We start from the raw sequence: 24,359 nt of genomic DNA, 5'->3' as shown, positions 1-24,359 counted from the left end.
CTTAGTCTCTCTTGGAGAAGTGGCATTTTCTTCCATTCATATTTCATAATTAATTGTTTTCTTCTGTGGGTTGCAATTTTTCATATTGGCAGTTGCTTTTGTTGCACTCAACTTATTTTGGCTAATCACAGTGTTTCTGTGAAGAGTTTATCATGGGAAAAGCAAAGCAACTTTATGGTTTAATTACGTTACCTTCACCAAAGTGGCTCCCTGGGATTTCCTAAACAAATATTTAGCATATTATAATGTACTATACTTTGAATATCAGGTCCCTGACAACTTTAAAACCTGAAAGAAGTCCTTTGCTGACAATTGCCATTGAATTTGATGATAATCCCAATTGTTTTGAATGAGATTTGAATTTTAGAGAAAAAGAATAAAGCTGGCTGTATTTTTTAAACAACTTTTTAAAAATTGTGTTTTGTTTTAACTTTCTATACATGCCAAAGCTTAAGAACATCTAAGAAAACATAAACTATTGAATTCATTTAAATCATATATTATGGAGCTGAGAATTCCTGTTTGTAGAGGCATTCTAGCAGGTAGAAGCATTAATAGGGCTGTCCTGTAACATTTTTAGTGTCTTCAATGTGGAGCTACCAGAGACAGTAATAGTGTTTCAGACAAGGAGAGATTCTTTGAAATCTTGCATTGAAATCATTTTTGCTATTTTGGGGTCTTTTTCATACCCAAGTTCCAGAGTTTTCTGTTCTTCTTCTTCAATATAGCCCCATATACTCTGTAGATTCTTTTTTGGAAGAATGTAAGAGAAATGATATGGTCTTTGTCAAATTCTCCTCTTCTTTGTCCTTGATTGTAGTTCATTGCCACCCAGACTGCTTGACCTGCTCTCAGTCTCCAGAGCACTGTGACCTCTGCCGGGACCCCACAAAGTTGCTGCGGAATGGACAGTGTGTGCACAGCTGTGGTCTGGGATTTTACCAGGCTGGTGCTCTCTGTTTAGGTATGGCTCTGGGCAGATAGCCGAGAGGTGGACTGAGGCTCACTGTTGTCAAGGAGGGGTGATGCACTCAAGAAATGCATAACTTCCAAAAACCCTTCGAAGGTAGTAATGTCATCCATAGTTTACTTGGCATCTCTACCTGCAAGTGTCTTTCTTCTGACATTTCACAGGTGTTTTCATGCTTACTGGGGGATAGATGATGTGGAGGTCTGATGTTACTAGGTGGTTGTTATTGGATTTTTCATTTTTTGAAGACTTTCAAAGATAGTAATATCTCCAGAATCTTTCGTGTCATTTATTACAATACTCAGTTAATCCAAGATTGAAGTTTGGAATTGACATAGACATTCGAGATCACTTACTAGAACTTTCTCATTTTGCAAATGGGGAACTTGTGGGCCAGAGAAATTAACTGGCTTGTTCAACATCAAACAGATAATCGGTAATAGAGTTTATCTCCTGTGGGTTATCAAGGAGATCCAAAATGGGTTCATGTGAATTTTCAGAGTTCTTATGCAACTGAGAAGGAGATCTTACCTGGCAGAATTTTGGCTTGTTTAAGGCCAAATCATAGTTACTTTTTTCCCTATCTCTAACTCATAGAGCTAATTATCCATTTAAGAGTATATAGGTTTATACCCTGGTGTGAGATTCAACCTCTCTGTGCCTCAGTATTCTTACCTATAAAGTGGGGTAGTATTAGCTAGTACCTTCCTCAGAAGTTTTTTGCGAGAATTAAGTGTTAAGTGTTAATATACATGAAGTGCCTAGAATAGTTTCTAGGATATTTTCAAGCCTCAAGAAAGGTAATTATTTACTTCCCCCTACTTTCTTTCCTGACTCCTAATCTTTAGACTTTTTGAAAGTCATTTATACCTCTGCCATGGGTTGTGGAAGGAGAGACAAGGGATATTCTTTTGAAATGGTTGAGTGAGAAAGATATTGGGGGTTATTGGATAAGAAGAGCACAGACTCAGGAGCCAAACTTCCTGACTTCAAATGCCAGCTTCATGTCACCCTGGGCAAGTTACTTAACCTCTAGTAGCTTGTTCCTCACATGAAAAATTGGGGTTAACCACCCTATAGGGTTGTTGTAAAGATTAAATGCACCCATACATATAAAGCACTTCATGCATTGCCTGGCGTGAAGTGTGTGTTATATAACTGAAGACTGTAGAGTAATTTTCCTGCCTTTCTTGTTCTCAGTACAGAGCCTCAGGATTGGGCTATGTAAGAATTGGCACAGGGGTGGTGTCTTTGAGCTAATCAGGGCTTCCCTTTTTCTTTCTCCCACCCCTGTCTGGAGCCAGCCTGCCAGCCTCAGTGCTCCACGTGTACCAGTGGGCTGGAATGTTCGTCCTGCCAGCCTCCTCTGCTGATGCAGCATGGCCAGTGTGTGCCCACCTGCGGGGACGGCTTCTACCAAGATCGCCACTCCTGCTCAGGTAATCACTGGCTGGGCCACCAAGAAAGCCACCCCCACCCTCAAGTGATCCGGGGCCACGGGGAGCTGTGAGCAGCTTTTCAAGTATGAGAAGAAACTCTGAGAGAGACTCCTGATGGGCCCAGAACAGTGGATGAGAGATGACACATGTTGTTTTTATAACCTTATTAGTGCTTTGGTGATGTGTGCATGTGGTGAGATTTCTCTAAGTCCTTCTGCACACACCTTGGGGCACTGGAACAGTTCTTTATTCAGTTCAGGGTTGTCATTATATTGTAAGTGTGATTCCTTCATAGTGTAAATACACAGGGCTTAAATGAAAATGAAGAGAGAAATATATCTATATATTTTCAAAACTTTATTTCTACCTGAAGAGAGAGGGAGAAACAGAAATAAGAAAGTGACGTCATAAGTAACAAACATGGACATGCAAAATAGATGATGGCATTTCCATTTACTCTTACTTTAGTGTCTGCATGCTTTGGTAGCTTTATGTGTCTAAAGAGCTAGTTGATATTCTTAATATTATAATAGTCTCTGGAGGTTGGAGTGGTCTTAGTGTAATTTAATTTGTTGCTTATACTGGACCATGTTTTTAACAGTGATTATAATCATGAGTATAAGTAAAGAAGTAAATGTATAAAGAATTTTGTTAAATGTAGGAATAAGAAACAAATAAATAAATGCAGGAATGGGAAAAGGGGTAATGGTGGAAGCAAAGACAAAGGGCAGGGTCCTAGCTGGTCTGCAGGAGGAGACAGAATCAGATGTGCTCAGAACCTAAGGCAGGGTATGCAGTGGTGGGCAAACCTGAACAGGCAGACAGGCCAGAGAGAGAAGCTTGGGTGTCCTACCAGGGAGCTCTGGGAGCTAGGCTCTGCAGCTGAGCAGGAGAGGGGCAGAGATGTGATGAGACTCAAAAGGTGGGCTGGTCTTAGGGTCGGCTGATATTCTTCCCTCATTTATGCCCTTGGTTAGATTTTCAGGAAGATCATTTGGAGAGAATATAGTGAAAGAGAGTAAGTGCATGGTATTCACCAGCTGTGTGGGCTGAATGAGCTCTATGGCATGGGAAGATGCTCTGTGGAAAGTCTGATGGCCTCCTTCATTCCAGGTTGAGGGCAGAAGCAGCATCCACGGGATAATAGAAACCATCTTGAAGGGAAACACTGGTACTATTAATGTCCTACTGATGTGAGGATGGTGGGGCTGATCCTGGAGCCAGTCACATTACAAAACAGAAGGCACACTAGCTTCTGAGTCTGGCTTGGGGGCTTTTTGCAACCTGTAAAAATATCTTCTGTATCCCCAACATCAAGGGCTGGACAAAGTGTTCAACGTTTGTTGAACAAGTGTTTGATGAATGAAGACACATATTATCCTTTGGTGATCCTTGAAAGACCAGTGTTTCAATAGGAGCCTCAGCCATAAGAGATAAAAGACCCCTTAATGTTTCTTACTTATCATGTGCTATTTACTGTTATTTTAGAACAGGCTCAAAGTGGGCACATCCAAATGCCTTTGTAGGTGTGTAATGGTTGGGCAATTTAGGTAAACTGCTGAAATTTCAATTTGATGAAGTTAATGAATGTATTCTCTACTCCTTTCTTCTATCCCATCAAAGAGACCTCCTACTAGCACTCCTGTGACAGATTTGCCTTTAAAAGGGAATTAATTCCCCTTAGATTTTATTCTTCCCTCCATAACACCTCAACCCCCTGCCACACATCCCACATACATATTTACTTTTTTCTTTCTCTTTTTCTGAGGGGCCGTTTTCCTTTCTCCCATGCTCAATGTTTTAATTGGTGATGTTCATGCTGTTATAGGGCACTTTGAAATGAGTAATGTTTCATTTGATTACTGGTTTACGTAGCTGACTGCTTCCACATTCCATCCACATACCCATACACAAATGCCTCTGGTAGAAAGTTGCTGGGAAAATTTGTTCATGCTCCCTCCAGGGAATTAAACCAATTTGCTTTAGTTCAGCCTGGTTGCATTTTTATGCATAAAATGAGAAGAAAGAGGAGAGCAAGAAGAGAGAGAGAGAGAGTGTACGTGAGAGTGATCTTAAAAATTAAAGCAAAACTAGTGATCAATTTCCATATACTGTTTCAATGCTGAGATGGCCCAAATAAGCTTTCCAAATAAGCTTTCTCATTATTGGAATTTTTTGCAACATTTGTGCTTGTGCTATTTTTGGTGGCTTCTCATCATTGACCTTGGAAGTTGGTCAGCAAACCAGTCCTCTTCTAGCATGTAATAAACTTTTCAAAAAGAAGCCTGCTATTTTATGGTAACAACAGGTTCTTCTGGATTGATTCCTCTTGGCAGGGTCATTTATATTATGACCAGCATAATTTGCCACTTTATTGACCCATCAAAACCAAAAGAGAGTGAACACTGTGCTGAGGAAACTAATTACCAGAAATTACCTGATTAATATTCATGCTCACTCTGTTGAATATAAGGCAGAGAGAAAAATATGGGGCAGAGCCAAGTGGCACAGAAGCACATAGCTCTCCAACAGAAGAGTAGGAGCAGGTAAACCAGGAGAAAGAGTAGGAGCAGGTAAACCAGGAGAGGGGTGAGAGAAGACACTGAGTCCTGCCAGAGAGTCGCATCCTCAGGGCCCTTGTCATTTCCCCTTTTCCCTTCGGTTTTGTGGTATACACACACATATACACAGGTGCAGATGAATGTGTTCCTATGCGTGCATATATTCATATCATTATTACATTCTCGTGCTTGATTAAACTGAATGCTATTGTAGTGATAGACTACATTAGGTACTCCTATACCAGTCACTGCTTCATTTCTAAATGAAACTCCAAACTGTTGGAGTTTGATCACTTCCCCTTCAGGCTCAGCACCACCCAGTTTTTATGCCAGTCTAAGTTGGAGACAGGCAGTATATACGTTGCCTCTTCTCTGTAGCAGGTAGGGCAAAAGAGTAATCACCCTTTTAGGGACCAGAACACACATTTAAGACCTGGCTTTCGGGCTTAGACTTTCTTTGCCACCAGTTGGATCTGGTCCAACAGGCCTGTTGTCCACTCTGTCCCTGTCCTCTCGACCCTGTGGACATCAAGTCCTAGGACTGGGCTTCTAATTTGCTTCTTTCTACCTTGTCTTGTTATGACCCATTTCCAGGAATCAATAGCCTGTGTCTTAGTCATCCCAGCCTGATGGTCAGTTTTGACTCAGATGTGGATGGTCCTTGCTCCTCCCAACCACTGCATGACCTTGCACCTTTCCTGCATGACCCTTTGGGTACCACTTATGGATTTATTGTATTCTCTCTACCAGAGTTGTGGTTCCATTGCTTCGTCTTAGAAACCCTGTTATGAAATCTAAATGTGGATCTAGACTCACCTCACTATGCCCTGAAAACATTCTTCCTTACCTGTCTTACCCCTCTTTTCAGTCAACCTCTGTTCTGCCCTGGTGGAACCATTGAACTGTTGCACACACAAATCCTAGGTAAGGGAACCCATAAGAAAAAAAAGTTAAAAACAATCAAACTAACACACATCATGCAAGATTAGTTAAAAATAAGCAGCTCATAAGACTATAACTTTGAGTAAAGAAAGAGTAGAATTCAACCCATTTTTATTCTTTAATGTTTATTTTGAGAAAGAGAGAGCGAGAGAGAGCGCGTGAGCAAGAGCATGAGTAGGGGAGGGGCAGAGAGAGAGGGAGACAGAGAATCCTAAGCAGGCTCGTGCTGTCAGTGCAGAGCCCAATATGGGGCTTGAACTCACCAACTGTGAGATCACGACCTGAGCCAAAATCAAGAGTCAGACGCTTAACTGCTGAGCCACCCAGGTGCCCATTTTTATATGTATGTCAGCGTTTGATATGTCCAGTGCAAACCTCCAGTATTCACAAAGACCTGAGGATGGAGTTGTGTGTACCCTGTGGCAAGTGCTACCTTCATTCGCAGACCCAGACATGGGAGGGACTGTGACACAGTGCTTAAGACTGTAGGCTTGGAAGCCAAACTATCTGGACTCCAGTCTTGGCTCTGTCACCACAAACAGTGCATTTTTTAACCCCACGCTTCAGCTGCCTATGGGTAAAGTAGGGACAATAATGTCAGCCATATAGCATGAGTATAAGGATTAAATGAATGAATTCACATATGTCATTTAGGATGGTGCCTGGCACTTAGTAAGCCCTCCATATGAGTTAGAAGACTTATATTTCTGCTTTTCATTGTCCTTCCCTGTTCCATTTCTCTCGCTCCTCCATTCATTCTCCTTTGACCACCATTGGAAGTCCTGAGGATATGAAGTGAAATAAGATGCTATCATATTTTCCTATTGAGAGCTTGCAATCAAGGCTGGGTTGGCTGCTGCTAACAGAGATGTAAAAGAAAAAATAATCATATAAACATACAAATCTATGCAGTTTATTCTATATCTGATTGCTGTGTAGTCTCAGATTTTTAAACTTAAAGAACCAAGCCATTGACCATTTTACAGGTTTGTATGAGAGAGGATCATTTTGATTCTTAACTCTGCCACTTACTGCTATATGGCTTTGTACAGGTCATTTAACTGCTTGAGCCTCAATTTCCCCGTCTGTAAAATGGGGATAATATCATCTACTTTACACTGTTATGATGAACATTAGAAAAGATGTTTGAAAATAGAAGTATATTATGCTTGGCACATTGTATGTGGGCAACAAAAGGCAGCTATTGTCATTGAATCTCTTTGTTTATTTTTCAATTTATGAGAATGAAAACCAAATAGCTTGCATTAAGAAACAAAGAGTTTTGTGCCATTTGTGTCTGATTTAAAATAAAATCCACTTTTCTATGTTATGGAGAAATAACTGTATTCTCACAAGTTAAAATCCTTTTATTTTTTAAAAATGCTCAAATTAAATGTTGAGAGTCTGGAATTTTTTTTCTTAGCCAAAATTATGGTATAATTAGAGGGAAAACTTAGGATAACTAAGCTTGTAAAATTTACATATAGGATGCTGGCCTAGCTGAGTTTTAAAAGCTGTAGTTTGAACAGAGGAACTTCTCAAGTTAATTATTTGTTGGAATTTTGTTTGAGCAGAGCAGCCCAACCATTTGTGGAAATGAAGCACTGACCCTTGGAGCCAGGGCCAAAGCAGTGAAGACTTAATGGGTCTTGGCATTATGTTCCAGCATGTGGCTTAGCTCAGCCTAGTTGTACCTGGGGCAGAGCTCTTGGCAAAGGCATTTATGAAACTGCTGTTCTGAAATCCTCAAGAAGACAAGGATTCCCCTACCCCCTTGTCCTGTAGGGATGGTCACTGTGAAGCTATCATCCTCTGTGGCCCCTCCAACACCCCCCTAGAATTGGAGGGTCATCAGTCGCTTTTTCATTGCCAGATCACACATTCAGTTTGGGGGCCCAGCACATCCTACCACACTCTGCCTTCGCTCATTCTGTTCTGCTCTTTAAATTGTATGCATTGCTCAAGACTCTTCTGATATTCTATAGCAATTACGGTCTCTCACTTAATTGCTGAGTGTCTTGTAAGGGGGACTTATTGCTTCAAGTGATATTCTTGTCTCTTCCATTCTGTTCGTGCAAGGAATATTTGTTGAGTCTCTTTCATGTACCTGGGAACTGGGATATAGAGTGAATGGGCAGAAAACTGCCCTGGGGTTAAGGAACTTACTTTCTTGCAATGGGAGAAGAGTCAGTAAATAAGTATACAGATAATTTCAGGTAGTTACCAGTCGATGAATTCATTACTATCAGTGCTATAAAGGCAGTTTTAAAAGGTATATTATAGAAAGTGACTGTTGAGGCAGGGACTGGTTTTATGCTTCTGAATTCCCCACAGTGCCAAGCACATATAAGGCCCTCTGGAATAATCCTGTCAGCGATTCTTGGCTAGGTGTAGCCTGGGGAAAATTCCAGAATCTGTATTTTTCCCGCCTCTGTTTGTCTTATCTTTATCTCCCTCCACTTCAACTTAGTGGAGCGCTTTGTCGGTGTGAGAAGGGTTACTCTTTAAAAAACAAAAAACAAACAAAAAACCCACCTATCATTGGAAATTAAGTAGTATCCACAGAGTGTTTTAAGCCTTTCAGAACAGAGCACAACAGGATTGCCCTCCTAGAATGTATACTTCTTGAGTAAACTAGACCCAGTGAAACAGGTGACAATGGTAGTCCAAGGCCTCTCCCTCTTTGGACATTCATGTAAAGGTTAAGTGGAGAGAAGGAAAAAGCAGCTGGCAGTGTTGTGCCTGCGACCTTTGCTGTAGCAGGAGACTAGCTATGTTTGGCATTTGCCTGTGCTGCTTACAGACCCTTGCTGCGTATGCCAAAAGACAAATGACAGACAGAAGTATCACATACCAGCAGAGAAAGCCCGCCACAAATGCAAGGGAGTTTATCTTCCAGACAGAGTCCATTCTTCCTGACAAATCTGAACCCCCAAATATTTTAGCTATGGATTGCAAACTAGTGACAAGACTTTTGGCTTTCTGCCCAGGTCCAAGGGTTCTCAGTTATTTTAACTAGGCTATATGGCATACATGGCATACATTCTTTCTCTCTTTTTCCTATTCCCCACCCCAACTCTCTCCCTGCACAACCTTCCCCTCCCTTTTAAGGCTGCCCACAGAGCAAACAGCACCTCCATGTTATCACTGTTGAGATCTGAGCAGGCTATGCTAGTGCAGCCAGGAAGTCTGAGAATTCTCCCCATCAAAAGCTTGGTTTTGGTTGGTGGTCCCTCTGGCTTTTCAATTTCTGTAGATAAATAGAATCAAGGTATCAGTGGAGAAATCAATAGCCATTTAATTAATGGGGGCTGAAAAAAAAAACAACCCAGGGAGTCCTAGCAGCTGTGGGTTGCCAACAGTCACAGTGGATAAGTGGAATCTGAGAGCTCCATTTGGCTCAAGCTGGGCCAAGGTGGTCACTGCATTTGAAAGCTCTTGTGGTGTTCTTGTGTTGTAGATTTAGAAGTACAGGTAGAGGGGCAGGAGATAGAAAAGATAACTTTAAGAACATTTCTTATGAGCCGAATGTCTGCCATTATCCTTGACTTATGTACCAATGCAAAGCTGGCCTGAGTGTAAAATCTCTCTTCGTGTGTACCTGACAAAGCCTCTGCCCACTGGGAAGTCAACCCTTTGGTCCAAGTTCTACAGAAGACCTTGCTGAAAATTGAAATATGTTACCCAAGATGAGTAAATCATTCAGCTATATCACAAATGTGGTTAATAGATTAATTAGCTATTTACCCAGCATGTGCCTTAAGGAAAAGGATTACAGGCTTATTTTTTTCCTCCCCTTTCAGTAAATTTTTCCCCTAAATACGAAATGAATTCATGTTTATTACAAAAAATAATTTGATGAAGTCAGTAAAATTCAAGGCACAATAAAAAATCAGCGAAAATCCCTGACTCAAACTGTCCCAAATTACTACTGTCAGTAGTTTGGTGAATGTCTTCCCAATTTATGAGAGTGTGTGTGTGTGTGTGTGTGTGTGTGTGTGTTATGTACACAGATATACACACATTTATTTATTTTTCAAAGGTAAAATCACACTCTACATATAGTTTTATTGCCTGTTTTCTCCATGTTATTTATTATCCTTCTACAAAATCTTTTTAAAGCTGTTTTATAACTTTCCATCTGGGGCTATGCAAGAATTCATTTAGCCAGTCCTCTGTGGTGTGATGTTTGTTCCTAATTTTTCCATTACCATAAATAACCATGATGTAAACATTAAAATAATTTTTTTAATGTTTACTTATTTTTGAGAGACAGACAGAGCATGAGTGGGGAAGGGGCAGAGAGAGAAGGGGACACACAATCTGAAGCAGGCTCCAGGCTCTGAGCTGTCAGCATAGAGCCCGGCGTGGGGCTCAAACTCAGGAACCATGAGATCATGACCTGAGCTGAAGTTGGACGCTTAACCAACCAGGCGCCCCACGATGTAAACAGTTGTTTTTTTTTTTTTTAATATGAAATTTATTGTCAAATTGGTTTCCATGCAACACCCAGTGCTCATCCCAACAGGTGCCCTCCTCAATGCCCATCACCCACTTTCCCCTCCCTCCCACCCCCCATCAACCTTCAGTTTATTCTCAGTTTTTAAGAGTCTCGTATGGTTTGGCTTCCTCCCGATGTAAACAGTTTTAATAGAAAATTGTGGAAAATATATTGGATTAGGCTAAGTTCTTCAATTTCTGTGTCCAAGTTATATATGTACTGTTGAAACCTTTGACACTTTAATATGTGACTGCCTTTTGAAAAAGTTATAACTTGTACTCCTGCTAGACACAAATGAGTGCCTACTTCCTACCACCCTTGTGAGCGTTAGGTGTTACGATTCTTCTTGTTTGTCAGGTTGATTGGCACAAAATGGAAGTTTGTTTAATTTCTTTCTTTTACTTATTCTTGGGATTCACATGAAGATGGTTGACTTAATCATACTTATGTGTTCATTTCCATCATTAGCCTGGGCAAGCTATTTCTCTTGCTTATCTATCTATGCCCATCTGTCTGCCCATCCGTTTTGCTCCTGTAACCTATTTCCATTTCTCCTCCCCCCAACCCCCCACTTAAGGAACTATTCTAATGCAATTTAATATGTATTGTGTGTGTGTGTGTGTGCTCTTTTTGTTTTGTATGCACCTATTTTAAATATTCATAAATAGGGGTGCCTGGGTGACTCAGTCAGTTAAGCATCTGACTTCAGCTTAGGTCATGATCTCACGGTTCGTGGGTTCGAACCCCGCGTTGGGCTCTGTGCTGACAGCTCAGAGTCTGGAGCCTGCTTCAGATTCTGTGTATCCCTCTCTCTCTGCCCTTCCCCAACTAGTGCTCTGTCTCTGTCTCTCAAAAAATAAAATAAAAACGTTAAAAAAATAATAATAATAAAGAGAACTCTTTTAAATATTCATAAATATTGGTAAGTAGCTATTTCATTCTTTTCCTTTTTTTTAATTTTAAAGACTCTATTTATTTATTTTTTAGAGCAGTTTTAAGTTCACAGCAAAATAAAAGGGGAGGCACAGAGATTTCCCAGTTACTCCCTGCTCTCACACACACATAGCCTCCCCTGTTATCACCATCCTCCAGCAGACTGGTATATTTGTTACCTTGATGAATCATTCTCCCCACTCCCCCCTTTTTTTTCTTTCTAAGCTCTGTTTCTAAGATGTATACAGATCACTGTGTGTACATTTAATTGATTGCATATAGTTGCTGCTCTCTTGTTTACTTTGCATATCTCTGGCTATTTCTGAAGCAAAAGATTTTTTTCATGTATTTGTATTTTTTCTGTTATGATCTCCCTCAAGTACATAGGACTTTTCGGAATGTACGGAGACCAAATATTCCCATTTCAGGGTATAAGGTTTTTTGTTGGCACAAGGAGGAAGGTTGGGGACAGAGACCTAGCCTGGAGGGGAGAGAAGATTGCAGTAAAAGGATCAAAAATGATGATTACGCCTATGAACTACCTTTCCTCTTAAATTTGTCTGGCATTTACGCTTCTTAGACAAGTAGCCTTGGCCTCCTGTGGGGCTGTACCAGGGGGTAAGGGGAGTAGTCTGCCCAGCACTTGGACTTCCCCTCAAGCCCTCACCAAGCTATTCCAAAGGGCTTTTGTTAATGTGTTGTAGAGATTGCAAAGGAATAACTTTAGAGTATGAGTCCTCTGGAAAAGGCTGGAACCCCTTCTTGTAACTGCTGGAATGATCTCTGACAGTTCTGTTCACTTCCTTTCTAAGTGAACCCGCCTTTCCTGTAGTCTTTTCTGTCCTTTCCTCTCCTGTCTCCTGCTGCACTTTCATTTGTTCCCTTTATAATTACTTTGCTTTTGACACCCGTTAAAGCCACAGGTGCTAGGTCTCCCAGGGTATGTTACTCACCGCATCACCTGCCATGTTCTCTGTGTTCTCAAATGTGTCATCTCGCCAGCTCCCTGTGAGTTAGGTGCAACGAAGCTTATTCCCACTTTGCAGATTAGGAAAGCAAGGAATGGGCAAATTGATTGTAAGATACAACAAGAGCTTCCTATTGGAAATTTACCCACTATCTCCTGATAATACTTTAGCACTTGGCAAGTACTTCCCAGTCATTTGTGTGATAAGAATGAAAGCTAGCAGTTGCTACAAAATGGATCAGGCACGAAATGAAGGAATTTGACTTGTGGGTGGCATAGCTGCTTGTGCCTGCCGTTTGGGCTGCTTCTGTGTAGTTGTGAGTGAGAACCCCTTTGGTGGTTTGGAGATCTGAACTCAGCCTCAGTGGTAAACCTCAAAGGGTCTGCTGATCAAGTGTGCCAGTTCCCTGGGAATGGCAGAGGAACTTATTCCAAAAGGCCATGGAGAAGGTGAGGGACCAAAGCTCCTTTTCATTCCTGAGGAGCATTTTGAACTGAAGGCTGAGTCCACTCGTGTCTGGATCCACTGCCTGAGGTCTGGGAGAGCTTTCCGGAAGATGAGAAGTGGCCCACAGGAAGTGCTTTTTACGCTTTCCTGGAAAAGGGCTGCATTGTCTGCTTAGAGAAGCACACGTTAAAATTTCTTTACAACAATCTTCTATTTCAAAAGTACCAAGTCACAAAAAGAAGTTTCTTATTTTTAGAGTAGGATTTCAATATAGGATTGCCAAAAGAAAAGTAATTCGTTCCTTTTCATTTTGAAATGGATTGCTCAGCAAGCCAGCACATGTCTTGCTATGCTCCAGAAAAGTCCGGGGCTTTCCTAAATAAATTATCTACTGCATGTGAGATAAGTAGATGGTTTTCTCTCATTAGCCGCCTTTTTAAATTTATTGCCACATTTTCACAATATCAATTCAAAAACCCTGGGTGATTGGACATGTATCACTAAGAGAAATTATGGTAAAAAGTCAGGGAGTGACCTTCTATTTTTCATAATAACCGAAGTGTAATAAAAGCCACATGTAAAATAAGCCTGGAAGAAGAGATTATCTGCAGTAACATATGTTCAGTGTTAGAAATTAGAAATCAATTGCAAAACACAGTAGGAGTATGTCATTTTAAGGAATGATAGCTCAAAAAAAAAAAAAAAGAAAAGAAAGAAAAGAAAAAGAAAAAGAAAGAAAGAAAAAGAAAAAGGAAATGATAGTTCATTATAGTCCTGTATTGAAGAAATAAAAATCCCTTCTGCTGTCTTGACTAACCATGGAACATGCCTTTTGTTTGCTATGGAAAAAGAGATGGCCTGGCCTCATATTTGGTACTCTGTATAGATGTGGCATAAATAGTTGTCATCATAAGTAGATCTGTAACCCAATATTTATTAGGTAGATTTACAGACTCAAGACTATCTACCTTCAGTTATCATATGTTCAGACTATGACCTCATGGTTAGTTGTTTCCATGTAGAAGGTAACTAACTGATAGGATAAATCCCTCATAACCAGTAAAAAAAAAAAAGACTGCTGGGTATCCATTTAACATACATTTAATGAATACTCACTTTGTACAGGTTATCAATCTGGACACTGGAGGTTTAAGATGATTCAAACCTGGCCCCTGTTTTGGAGGCTACTACATTTCATTGAAAGGCATTGCTTTGTAACCAAATGATCAGGACAATAGGATAAATACCATAGAGAATGTACAACATTCTGCAGGAACACAGAGGAAGGAAGTGACTGTTTGAACAAGTTCAATAAAGCTTCATAGAAGTAATGACAGCTTAGGCCTCTCAAGTGTAAACTGTGTTATAAGGACTATGGAAGGAGATGGAGGCATTGCCAACTGGGTGAATCCTGTATAGGGCATCCAGAAACCACAGACAGGCATACGGCATGCTTAGGGTACCCTGCTCCATAGATCTAGCTTGCTCAAGGGACATAGCAGAAGACAGGGCTGAAATGCCAAGTACAGCTCAGTTTGTGACAGGTTTAAGTGCCATCCCTAACCCTGTAGCCTCTATCCTGCTCATCCTTTGGCCCTATTCTGATTTTCAACACTAGGGATAATGTTAAAAATGTGTAACAAGTAGTATGGCACAGATCAGATTGGTCAGAAGTCAGGGTGGGGGGGTACCTGAGACCCTCTCCTATGTCAGAACCTTTCAGGTCCTGAAGCACAGTGTCTTTCAGGATTCCCAGGAATGGAACCAGACTATCAGGGAGGGACCAGGATGATAGCCATTTACCAACCAGGTTGGAAGTATTTTTTACGATTTTAAAAGCCCGTGCAGCTAAGGGTCTACACTGCGATCATACGATTCCTGAAGAAAACTAGGGGGTTGTACTTTAATTTCTCATCTCCTCTGCACCCCCTGGACAAAAATGATTTCATGCCTCAAGAATGTCTTGAGTTAATTACTCTCTCCTCTCCCCACTGCAGAGGAAACTCTCTAAGAAGAAAAATTGATTAAAACTTTTACAGATGAAGTCCAAGGTCTTTACCCGGCGTGCCTGACATTTGTGACCTGGTCCCTGTTGTCTTTTTAGTCTTTAGTTCTCATCATCCTCTCAGGCACTTTCTCCCTGGTGCAGTTTGCATAATGCTACCAATGAGCTCAAGTGATGGGGTGGTTTAAATGTTTCCTCTAGCAGACTTCTGACCGATGGCTAGCTGGGAAGGCCCCACAGGCTAGCACAACCTTGCATGTGGTAGATGCTTCTGTTGAATATCGATAGATTAGCCTGACATACCTTCTTAGGAGTGAAATTGGGTTTTTTATTTGCTTTTTTGTGTTTTTGTTGTTGTTGTTGTTGTTTATTTTTAAGTAGTGTCTTTGAATCAACAATAAGGCAGAGGCACAAACAGTGATTGGCACTTCAGATGATGAGTAGAGTCATTAATTGAAGGGTAGCTGAATAAATGAATGACAGATTTCATGTATGTTCAGGGTAGAACTTGTTACTGGGAGCTTTGTATCCACGTCTTTAGTTATAATGTAGTTTTAGTAGCTTATCCTAATATTGGCAGTGTTCCCATGTAACATTTATAAAATATAAATGAGATGTTAACTATAAGTGAAGTACCAAATGTAGAGTAGAGTACCAAGCAGTGTGCTCAGCACAGAGTTAAATTAAATGGAAATGGATTTTGCCCTCATGAAGCTTACAGTCTAGCAAGGGAATCAGGTAATAAATAAGTAAAGTTTCTTCCATCTCTGCTTTTCATCTGCTGTTGTCTTCTCTTGCCTGGTCCAGAGCAATGGCTTCCACACTGGTCTCTCTGCCTGTAGGCAAGTCCTTACACCCTCTCTACATGGCACCCAGAGAGAGCTTTAAAAATCGGGGTTTGTGTCTATCTTGTTTAATCCCATTCATGACTTCACATTACAATTAGGGTAAAATCCTGATTTCTTTCCATGATCTCCAAGGACAAGTTTGATTGGGCCTCATCCTATCCTTCCAGCCATGAATCAGTCCACTGTGCCCCACCATTCCTCACTGTGATCCTCTGTGCCCTGCTGGTCTCACTATGTCCACTAGCTTCAGCCACAGGGGCAGCCTTCTATTCCTTGCACCCCTAAACTCCTTCCTTTCTCAAAGGCTTTGTTGGTGCAAACCTAGAGCTGTCCACTTCCCATCTTTCAGATCCACCTAAAGTTGGTCCCTTCGACCCTTACCACTGTTATTCTTTATTGAAGAGTCCTTCTTGGAATTTAACAGAATTTGTAATTATCTCTAAATTTGTTGGGGGGGGTGGGGGAAAGTTGTCTGAAATTAATACTTTCCTGTGCAGATGAAAGCTGAGAGGAGAGGATTGGATCTTGAGATTCTCAATGCAGGCACCCTTTGCTGATACCTAATTAAATTACTTAGGTGTATAGTTCCCAAGTCTCTTCCAATCAGCAAAAGAATTCTCTCTACCAATTTTGGTCAGAATGAATACCTCTGCAAATAGATTGTGCTCCACTGTGAAGCAAACATTTTGAAAACCAGGGTGCATTAACAGAAGCATGTGTTGGGCTTAACCATACAGACAGTGAACCAAATTTGAATATATCCAGTCATTTAGAATAGGCCTCTCTTTGCAGACATGCTAAGGTGAGAAGTAAGCCTAATAGTAATTAAAAAAAAAATCAAATTCTAAAAGAGGAGGACATTTTTTAAAAATATTTATTTATTTATTTCGAGAGAGAAAGAGAGAGAGAGCAGGGGAGGGGCAGAGATAGAGGGAGAGAGAGGATCCCAAACATGGGGCTTGATCCCACAAACCATGACATCATGACCTGAGCTGAAATCAAGAGTCAGATGCTGATGTTTAAACAACTGAGCCACCCAGGCACCCTGAGAAGGACATTTTTGAGTGTTAAAGGAAAAACTCTGGTTTAGGAACAATGTATGGTTAGAAAGTTAACTTGTAAGAGAAAGACTCTCAAGATATATGCCAAGAGCAGAAGCTAGTGGGGCAAACCAGAGACTAGGGGGACTAGAAGAGTAATGAGGAAGGACAGAAGGAAAGGGTTGAGGTAGGACAGAGAGAGAGAGAAGAGAGGGATGGAAAGAGGGGAGAGAGCAGTAAAAATCCAGAAGTATCAGGTCTTTCAAGGTTTAATCAAGGACAAAAGTACATGGCATTCGTCCTTGCTGATTCTTGATGGTGTTGAACGTAGGAGTAGTGATCCTGTCAACGGTTCATCGTATGGTTACAAAAGAAAAGGTGGCAAGGTGATAGAGGGCCATCTGATTTCATTAGACAGACCATCTTTGTCTTGAAAATTATGATTCCCTTCCCTGTGATTCTCATTACTCAAAAGCCTCTGATTTCCTGTTCCAAGTCTCTTAGCAGTCATTTATGGAAGTTGTACTTCTGGCCAACAGAAATAGGTATTGTGGGGGGTGTTTTTTTTTTTTCTCCTGGGATATACATATGTGCTTCGCGATTTAGGAATGAAGGCACCAACATCCTCCTTATAAATTCTAAAATCTTTGAAAGAAAAATTGCAACCAGCCCTTTCCACTATAGACTGTTCACTGATTTTGCTGTTTGCCTGCAGTCTGCCATGAGTCCTGTTCTGCCTGCTGGGGTCCGACAGAGAAGCACTGCTTGGGCTGCAGAGACCCCCTCCAAGTGCTGAGGGAGGGCAGCTGTGACAGCAGCTGTGGCCTTGGGTTCTACAACAAGCAGGGGATCTGCAGTGGTAAGTGCCCGGCTTTGCATGCCAGAGCATCTTTTTTTTTTTTGTTTGTTTTTCTTCCAGCATCCCTCATTTTATTCTAATTAGAACGTTTCTTTTACTCAACCAATATGAAAATGGCTGGTAACATTGGCAGTGTTTTAGTAGTTTACAAAACACTTTTTTTCTGAACTGATAGGATCACCTTTAACACCCCCACTCCTCAACAGCTTGTTAGGTTAGGGTGTTCATTCTAGCCTCATCCTCTGAGACTCAGGCTGCTTGCTCCAGACTCTCAGCTGTAGGGAGAGGAGCAAGGCTTCCTTCCTCCAATTTTGAAACTCCTCAACAGTGCCAGACAGCCTTCCACATATGCATGTAAATAAAGACACTCTTAGACCAGCCAAAGGCAGACCCACCTCTGTGTTGGTGCCCCTGACTTAGCTGAAGCAGTTACTGTGTATTCTACCTTTAATGCCCATGGCATGACAGTAAGAGTTAACGTTTAATGCCCACGGCATGACAGTAAGAGTTAACCTAGTGTTTCCTTCCAAGTGCTTTACAAACATTACCCACTGGGGCGCCTGGGTGGCTCAATTGGTTAAGCATCCAACTTTGGCTCGGGTCATGATCTCACCTCTCGTAGGTTCCAGCCCTGCGTCCAGCTCTGGCATGACAGCTCAGAGCCTGGAGTCTGCTTCGAATTCTGTGTCCCTTTCTTGCTCTGCCCCTCCCTTGCTTGTGCTCTGTCTCTCTCTCTCTCAAGAATAAATAAAACATTAAAAAATTTAAAAAAATAAAACATTACTCAGTGAGAGGCAGAAAGTATGGGGGGAAGAGCATGACCTTGGGCAGGTTACATAATCTCTCCATGTGTCAGTTTCCCTTTTGTAGAATGGAGGTAATAGTGGCAGCTGTGGTAGACAGAATAATGGCCCTCAAAGATGTCTATATCCTAATAGCCAGAACTTGTCAATATGGCTGCCTTAAATGGCAGAAGGGATTCTGTAGGTGTGATTAAGTTAAGGATCTTGAGATGGGAGAGCTGATCCTGGATTATCCGGGTGAGCCAGTTAACCGTAAGGGTCCTTCTAGGAGGGAGGCAGAAGGGTGGAAGTCTGAAAAGGAGATCTGAGACAGAAGCAGGAGTCGGGGCGATGCCAAGACGGGGCAGTGGGTATGCAGGCAGCCTCTAGACTTGGGGAAGAGACAAGGCAATGGATCTGCCCCTAGGGCTTCCAGCAGGAATGCAGTCCTGCTGATGCCTTGGCTTTAGGACTTCTGACCTCTAAAGCTGTAAGATAATAAATTTGTGTTGACTTAAGCCACTGAGTTTGTGGTAATTTGTCACAGCAGCAGCAGGAAACTAACACACACCCGGCTCAGAAGGCTATTGGGAGGACTGAGTTGATATAGGCAGGCATTTAGCACAGTGCCTGGCACAGATTAAGTGCTGTGTTTGGTGTCTGTTCCTCACAACAGTTTCAGGAGATGGTTATTATTACCATCCTCATGGTCCAGAGGAGACAGAGAGGTTAAGAAGCTCCCTTAAGGTCACATATCACTAATAAGGGGCAGAGTTGGGATTCAAGCCTAGGTCTTCTAGCTTTAGATTTTACTTGCCTCCCAACTGCTCTACTGGCTATAATGAGATACCTCCCTCTGCACCTCCCCTATTTTTCCCTACCTTCTCCTTCTCATTATTGTCTCCGGCTATCCTCTTCTTCCCCTTTCTCCCTGTCTTCCTGTCAGTCTTTAGATCAGCCGCTGCCCTGTGGACATTGCCAAGTCCACAGGTAGGCACCTGATAGTGAATGAAAGGTTTGAATTGAGGTTACTGTGATGGTCATACCTACAGGAAGGCTGTGATGCGTTTTGTTTTTTTTTTTTTTTAACAAAGTCCCACTAAATCAATAAAAATGTACAGCCCATAAAACTTTCTTGAGTTATTGTCCTCGTTTTGTTTACTGAGCAGGGCAACAGCAAAAATGAGATGATATTTGGGATTTGACAAATCCACTTGTCTTAGGAAAGAGAGATAGCCCCTGGCAGCTGCTTGCTTAAAGCTGTGCAGAGATCCATCAGCATCACTGGTGTGAAAAATCTCACTTGATGTGGACGAGCCACAGGTGGCTTTTGTGTAGCTTCAGGAGAGAACAAGGAAAGAAGGGCCAGGCTGCCGTTAGCCTGAGCATTTTAATCTTTTTCTGCCAGCATCACTTTCCTGCTCAATTAATCCAGATGCATTCTCTAAAGGTCAGCACATGTCAAATTTGCACAAATCCAAAGGCATTTAGCTTGTAAGTCCCCAAGGAAGCTGGCTACTGTCACTGATGAGGGGTGGGGACACTGACCTGCTACTGAGACGATATTATCTGGATTGAGAAAGCAACTTTTGCTGGGGAAACAGGTATTTAAAAGGAAGGCTTGAAAAAAAAGGAGGGATTAGTGTGAGCCTTGAGGTGGTGAGAAGTGGAAATCTACTTTGGCTAAGAAGTTGGATGAAGAAAGCCAGACCTCCTTACTGACAGAACAAATTAAAAAAGAAGACTACTGAACAGGTGGCTTAGGGAGGGAATACACATCTGGAATGCTATCTGTATACATTTTGAAACAAAGCATCAGAAAAAAAAAAAGCCTTCCAGATAGGAGGATGGACCATTGCTGACATTAGTCAGCCAACCAGTCAATTAATCAACAGGTAATTACTGAATGCCTGCCATTTGCTTAGCATGATGCAAGACTTTGTGATACCATTGACATTGACCAACAGGCCTTTTGATAAAGACTGGAGTTTATACTTTTCATAAAATTCTTCGAGTTCTCTAAGTTTGTGTCAAATGCCTTCAGAAGTGTTTGTATAAATATTTTCCCAAACATCAGTGAACCAAGTCACTGATTGGTATCGGAATGTTAATTAAAATGTCTGATGCTGATAATGCTGACTTATTTCGAGTTCAGTTCAGTGCTATTCAAGATAAAGGCCAGCCAGTGTTGGTTTAATAATTTATAACCAAGCAGCACATATCTGTAGAAATCTCAAAGTCAAGTGCTGAGAAAAATCCAGCACAACCTGTCATAAACGGTGGTATGCCCTGGCTGAAAGAATTTATAGCAACCAAGTTCATTGGTGGTTCATGCTTTGAGTTTTACAAATGTTAGATATAAAGGGTGGGGAAATTCAAAGGACAAAAACCTCCTCATTCTTTAGTCTTTTAAGTACTTATGCTATTACGAAGGGCTTTTCTGACTCTAGCTAACATAATAAATCAAAGTAAGTTCAGAGGTTTCTGTTAGCCATTCTGTCTCTCTTCCTTCCTCTTCTCCTTTGTCTCTCTTTCCTTCCTTTTATATTCATTTCCCTTCCTCACCAAGGCAACTATTTTAATTTTTTTATCTCTTTGTTTTTATGGTGTCATGTAAAATGGATATTCTCTTGAGTATATATACCTTTTTTTCCCCCTTAAATGATCTTGTGTCATGAAGTTCAGGTTATCTTTTTTTCACTCAGCATTATGGTTTATGAGTCAGCCGTGTTGCTATCTCATCTAGCCCTTTGCTTCTCACTCCTTGGTCTGCGTCCCCCATAGCTCACCCATCCACTGTCCATGAGGGACTCCCCACCTCCCTCCATCCCCATGCTGTCACTAGAGAGCACCAGTGAAAAGCCTCAAACATTCCCTTTTATGAACCTGTGTGGAAGGTTCCTGGGGATGGGTAATCTGGGAGCAGAATTGTTTGTTTCTTATCTCTGCATATTCTTTATTAGACTAAGTAGTACCAGGTAGCTTACCAGCTTCTATACTCTTAAGTGTGAAGGTTGTCTCATCTCCACATCCTTGCTACTGTTTGGCATTATTATCAAGCTTCAGATTTTTTTTTTTTCTTCTGGTTAATAGATATACTGGGACATCCCATTTTAATTTGCATTTTTCTGATTATTAATGAGTTTGAGAGTATCTTCAACTCCAATTGGACTGGGATCCCCACCCCCAAGGCCATTTTGACTTTAAGTCCTATATTAAATTGGATATCCTGGTAGGTGTACCTGCCAGCTATGTTATAGTTAGTTCAATGAATAATTATCTGGTTCTACTTCAACTATGAAAACAGAAAGTACAGAGTACTTTGAAATGTTGGAGTCAAGGAAACAGAACTCAGATGAGCAGCCAGAGAATGTGATTTCCATGTTAATACCAATTATGGACATTGTAAAGAATAGACTTCTCGGGGCGCCTGGGTGGCACAGTCGGTTAAGCGTCCGACTTCAGCCAGGTCACGATCTCGCGGTCCGTGAGTTCGAGCCCCGCGTCAGGCTCTGGGCTGATGGCTCAGAGCCTGGAGCGTGTTTCCGATTCTGTGTCTCCCTCTCTCTCTGCCCCTCCCCCGTTCATGCTCTGTCTCTCTCTGTCCCAAAAATAAAATAAACGTTGAAAAAAAAAATTAAAAAAAAAAAAAAAAGAATAGACTTCTCTGCTCCCTTTGCTCACTGTTGACTTTCTCTGGTGGGTTTTCCTCCCCCTTAGCTTGTGACCAATCCTGTAAGAGTTGTGGTCCCAATAGTCCCAGATGTCTTACCTGTGCCGAGAAGACAGTGTTGCATGATGGGAAATGCATTGCTGAATGCCCTGGTGGGTACTATGCTGAGTCCACTGGCAGCTGCAAAGGTAAGACATGGGTAATCATTATCATCATCAAAAAATATTTAACGCATTTGACAATACTTGCTGCTCATTTGGGAATTTGTGTGTATGATGGGAAAATGTTGAATTAAAAGGAATAGCTTTTTCATTATGGAACCTGTGTGTATTTGGTGTGGGAGTGGGTGATGCGGGTGGGTACTGGAGGACTTGAGTGATTAAGTAAAGTACTTATGCATACCAATCACCTATTAGAGATCATTTGGTCCTTTTCAATGCCGAGAACATCTTTAAGATATTCATATAGTCTTTGTGTACTTATAAACCCTCACTAACTTAGATTGTAGGTATGACAGAATCCTATCTTAGATGGCATTTACAAATACATGTATTGGCAACTATGACATGCCACAGAAAATAAAATAAAAAACCAAGTTTGATGTCTTATAAAGCTGACATCTGTATCTATTGAAAATTTGATCTTATATGCTGTATGTATTATTTCTTTCAGATTCGCACAAATTTAACTATGAAACATTTCTATTTTAGACTTTATAAGTTTCTACTTATATATGCTTGACTTGTGTCTTTCCTTGCAGGCAACTCTGGGAACTTATTGCTGCCTGGGACACCTTGATTGCCCCTCTCCTCCCAAACAAACATAAATATTTTCACTTCTACCTATAGTGTGGGTTAGTGGCAGAATATTGAGATCTGTCCCACAACCTTGACTTATCAACCTCCCTCCTGTCTGCCAACCTCTTTACTCACCCAGTGTTTATTCCTTTTCCACAACAACCTGCTCCCAAGGGTCTCATCCACTTCCACACTCCCCTTTCCCGGCTCCTGCCCATTGTTCTCTGGAGTCTTTTAGTATCTCAATCCTGTCCCTTAGGACAGGCCATGGTAATATCTGTAAATTAGAGTCAGAGATGTCCCACTGTTACCACCCAGGACCACAGTAGCAAAGATGCATGCCTGACACTGTCACATGTAATGGTCAGATTGTTTAATAGAATTCTTACTTAAAATCTTGTAATGTCAGAAGTGTCTTAAATGACCAGTTAGTCCCACCTCACTGTGCATGTGCCAAGAAACCTAGGCCTGGAGAGACTCTGACTTGGCTAAGGACATAGATGAGTTAGTGGACAAGTGAGCCAAAATTCCAGGGCTTCTAGCACTCAGACGTGTAAACTTTCCACCCTTTCCTATTCAGGTTCAGGGTTTTAGGTTCAGATAGACCTAGGGCTAAATCCCAGCTCTTCTGCTAATTAGCTCTGTGACCTTCGGTAAATTTTTTAACTTCCCAAGACTTCAGTTTTCTTGTCTGCAAACCCTCAAAATTGCTATGAAATTAAATGCAGCAATGTGTATAAAACATTTAACACAAACACTAAATAAAAGGTAGCTAATAAATAATAGAACATGGATGGATAAAGGGGCATTGTGGGCAGTTCTGGTAATATAACCCTCTCTTCATACATCTCTCCCCTTGATTTGGTGTGACAGCTGAAAGGGATTAAGAGTGACTCAGGAGGGGCTTCCTCCCACATAAGGAGCCCAGGCAAGAAGGAGGCTCTTTAGTCCTGGGTCCCATGGTTCTCTCTCGCTCTCTTCCTCAGTTTGTCATCATTCATGTGCCAGCTGCTCCGGACCCACGGCCTCTCACTGCACAGCCTGCATCCAGCCCCAGGCTCTGCGCCAAGGCCGCTGCCTGTCCAGCTGTGGAGAAGGCTTCTACCCTGACCACGGGGTCTGCAGAGGTACTGTTGGTGTCATTTTCACTCTTAGGAGACTTTCCCATCATAAGGACAAAGATTTAAGTTACTTTTCAGTGCACTTTTCCCTATAATGTATCTTACATGGCTATGCATACGTTATATGCTTTTTTTTTTTTCATTGCCAAGGGATACTCTGAAAAACTCCCATGGGAATATTTGTGATAACACCCAAAAGTTCATGATTTTTCAGGCCATCCTTGAGAGGACTGTCATTTCCCTTACTGTACGTTAAGATGAAACCAAACTCTTCCTCCTTTTTCCTGTTCTCTTAGAATTGCTAATGTTTTGGGGTGTTTTTTTTTTTGTTGTTGTTGTTGTTTAATTTTTTTGCCTTCAGTTTGTTTTTCCCTGAAGAATTTTTTTTTGTTAATGATATAGCCGAGCAAACTGAGTTAGTAGCAATGCCTCTGGCTGAGTGAAATGGAAACTCTTTAATAGCTGTTTGCCAA

General features: G+C 41.4%; 1 protein-coding gene across 1 annotated transcript in view; it reads left to right on the top strand.

Annotated features, from left to right (window-relative positions):
• The window catches only part of FRAS1 (Fraser extracellular matrix complex subunit 1), a 424,264-nt gene that overhangs the window by 196,074 nt on the left and 203,831 nt on the right, over nt 1–24,359 (top strand). The window contains exons 13-17 of the mRNA XM_030313622.1: nt 821–964; nt 2,275–2,409; nt 17,370–17,513; nt 22,016–22,156; nt 23,752–23,892. Of these exons, the coding sequence (XP_030169482.1) occupies nt 821–964; nt 2,275–2,409; nt 17,370–17,513; nt 22,016–22,156; nt 23,752–23,892 (705 nt within the window). The remainder of the gene's footprint in view (nt 1–820; nt 965–2,274; nt 2,410–17,369; nt 17,514–22,015; nt 22,157–23,751; nt 23,893–24,359) is intronic.

Source organism: Lynx canadensis, chromosome B1, assembly GCF_007474595.2.
Source record: "Lynx canadensis isolate LIC74 chromosome B1, mLynCan4.pri.v2, whole genome shotgun sequence".
Classification (NCBI taxonomy): Eukaryota; Metazoa; Chordata; class Mammalia; order Carnivora; family Felidae; genus Lynx; species Lynx canadensis.
Note: the sequence above shows the minus strand (reverse complement) of the source record. Positions and strands in the feature narration are given on the sequence as shown.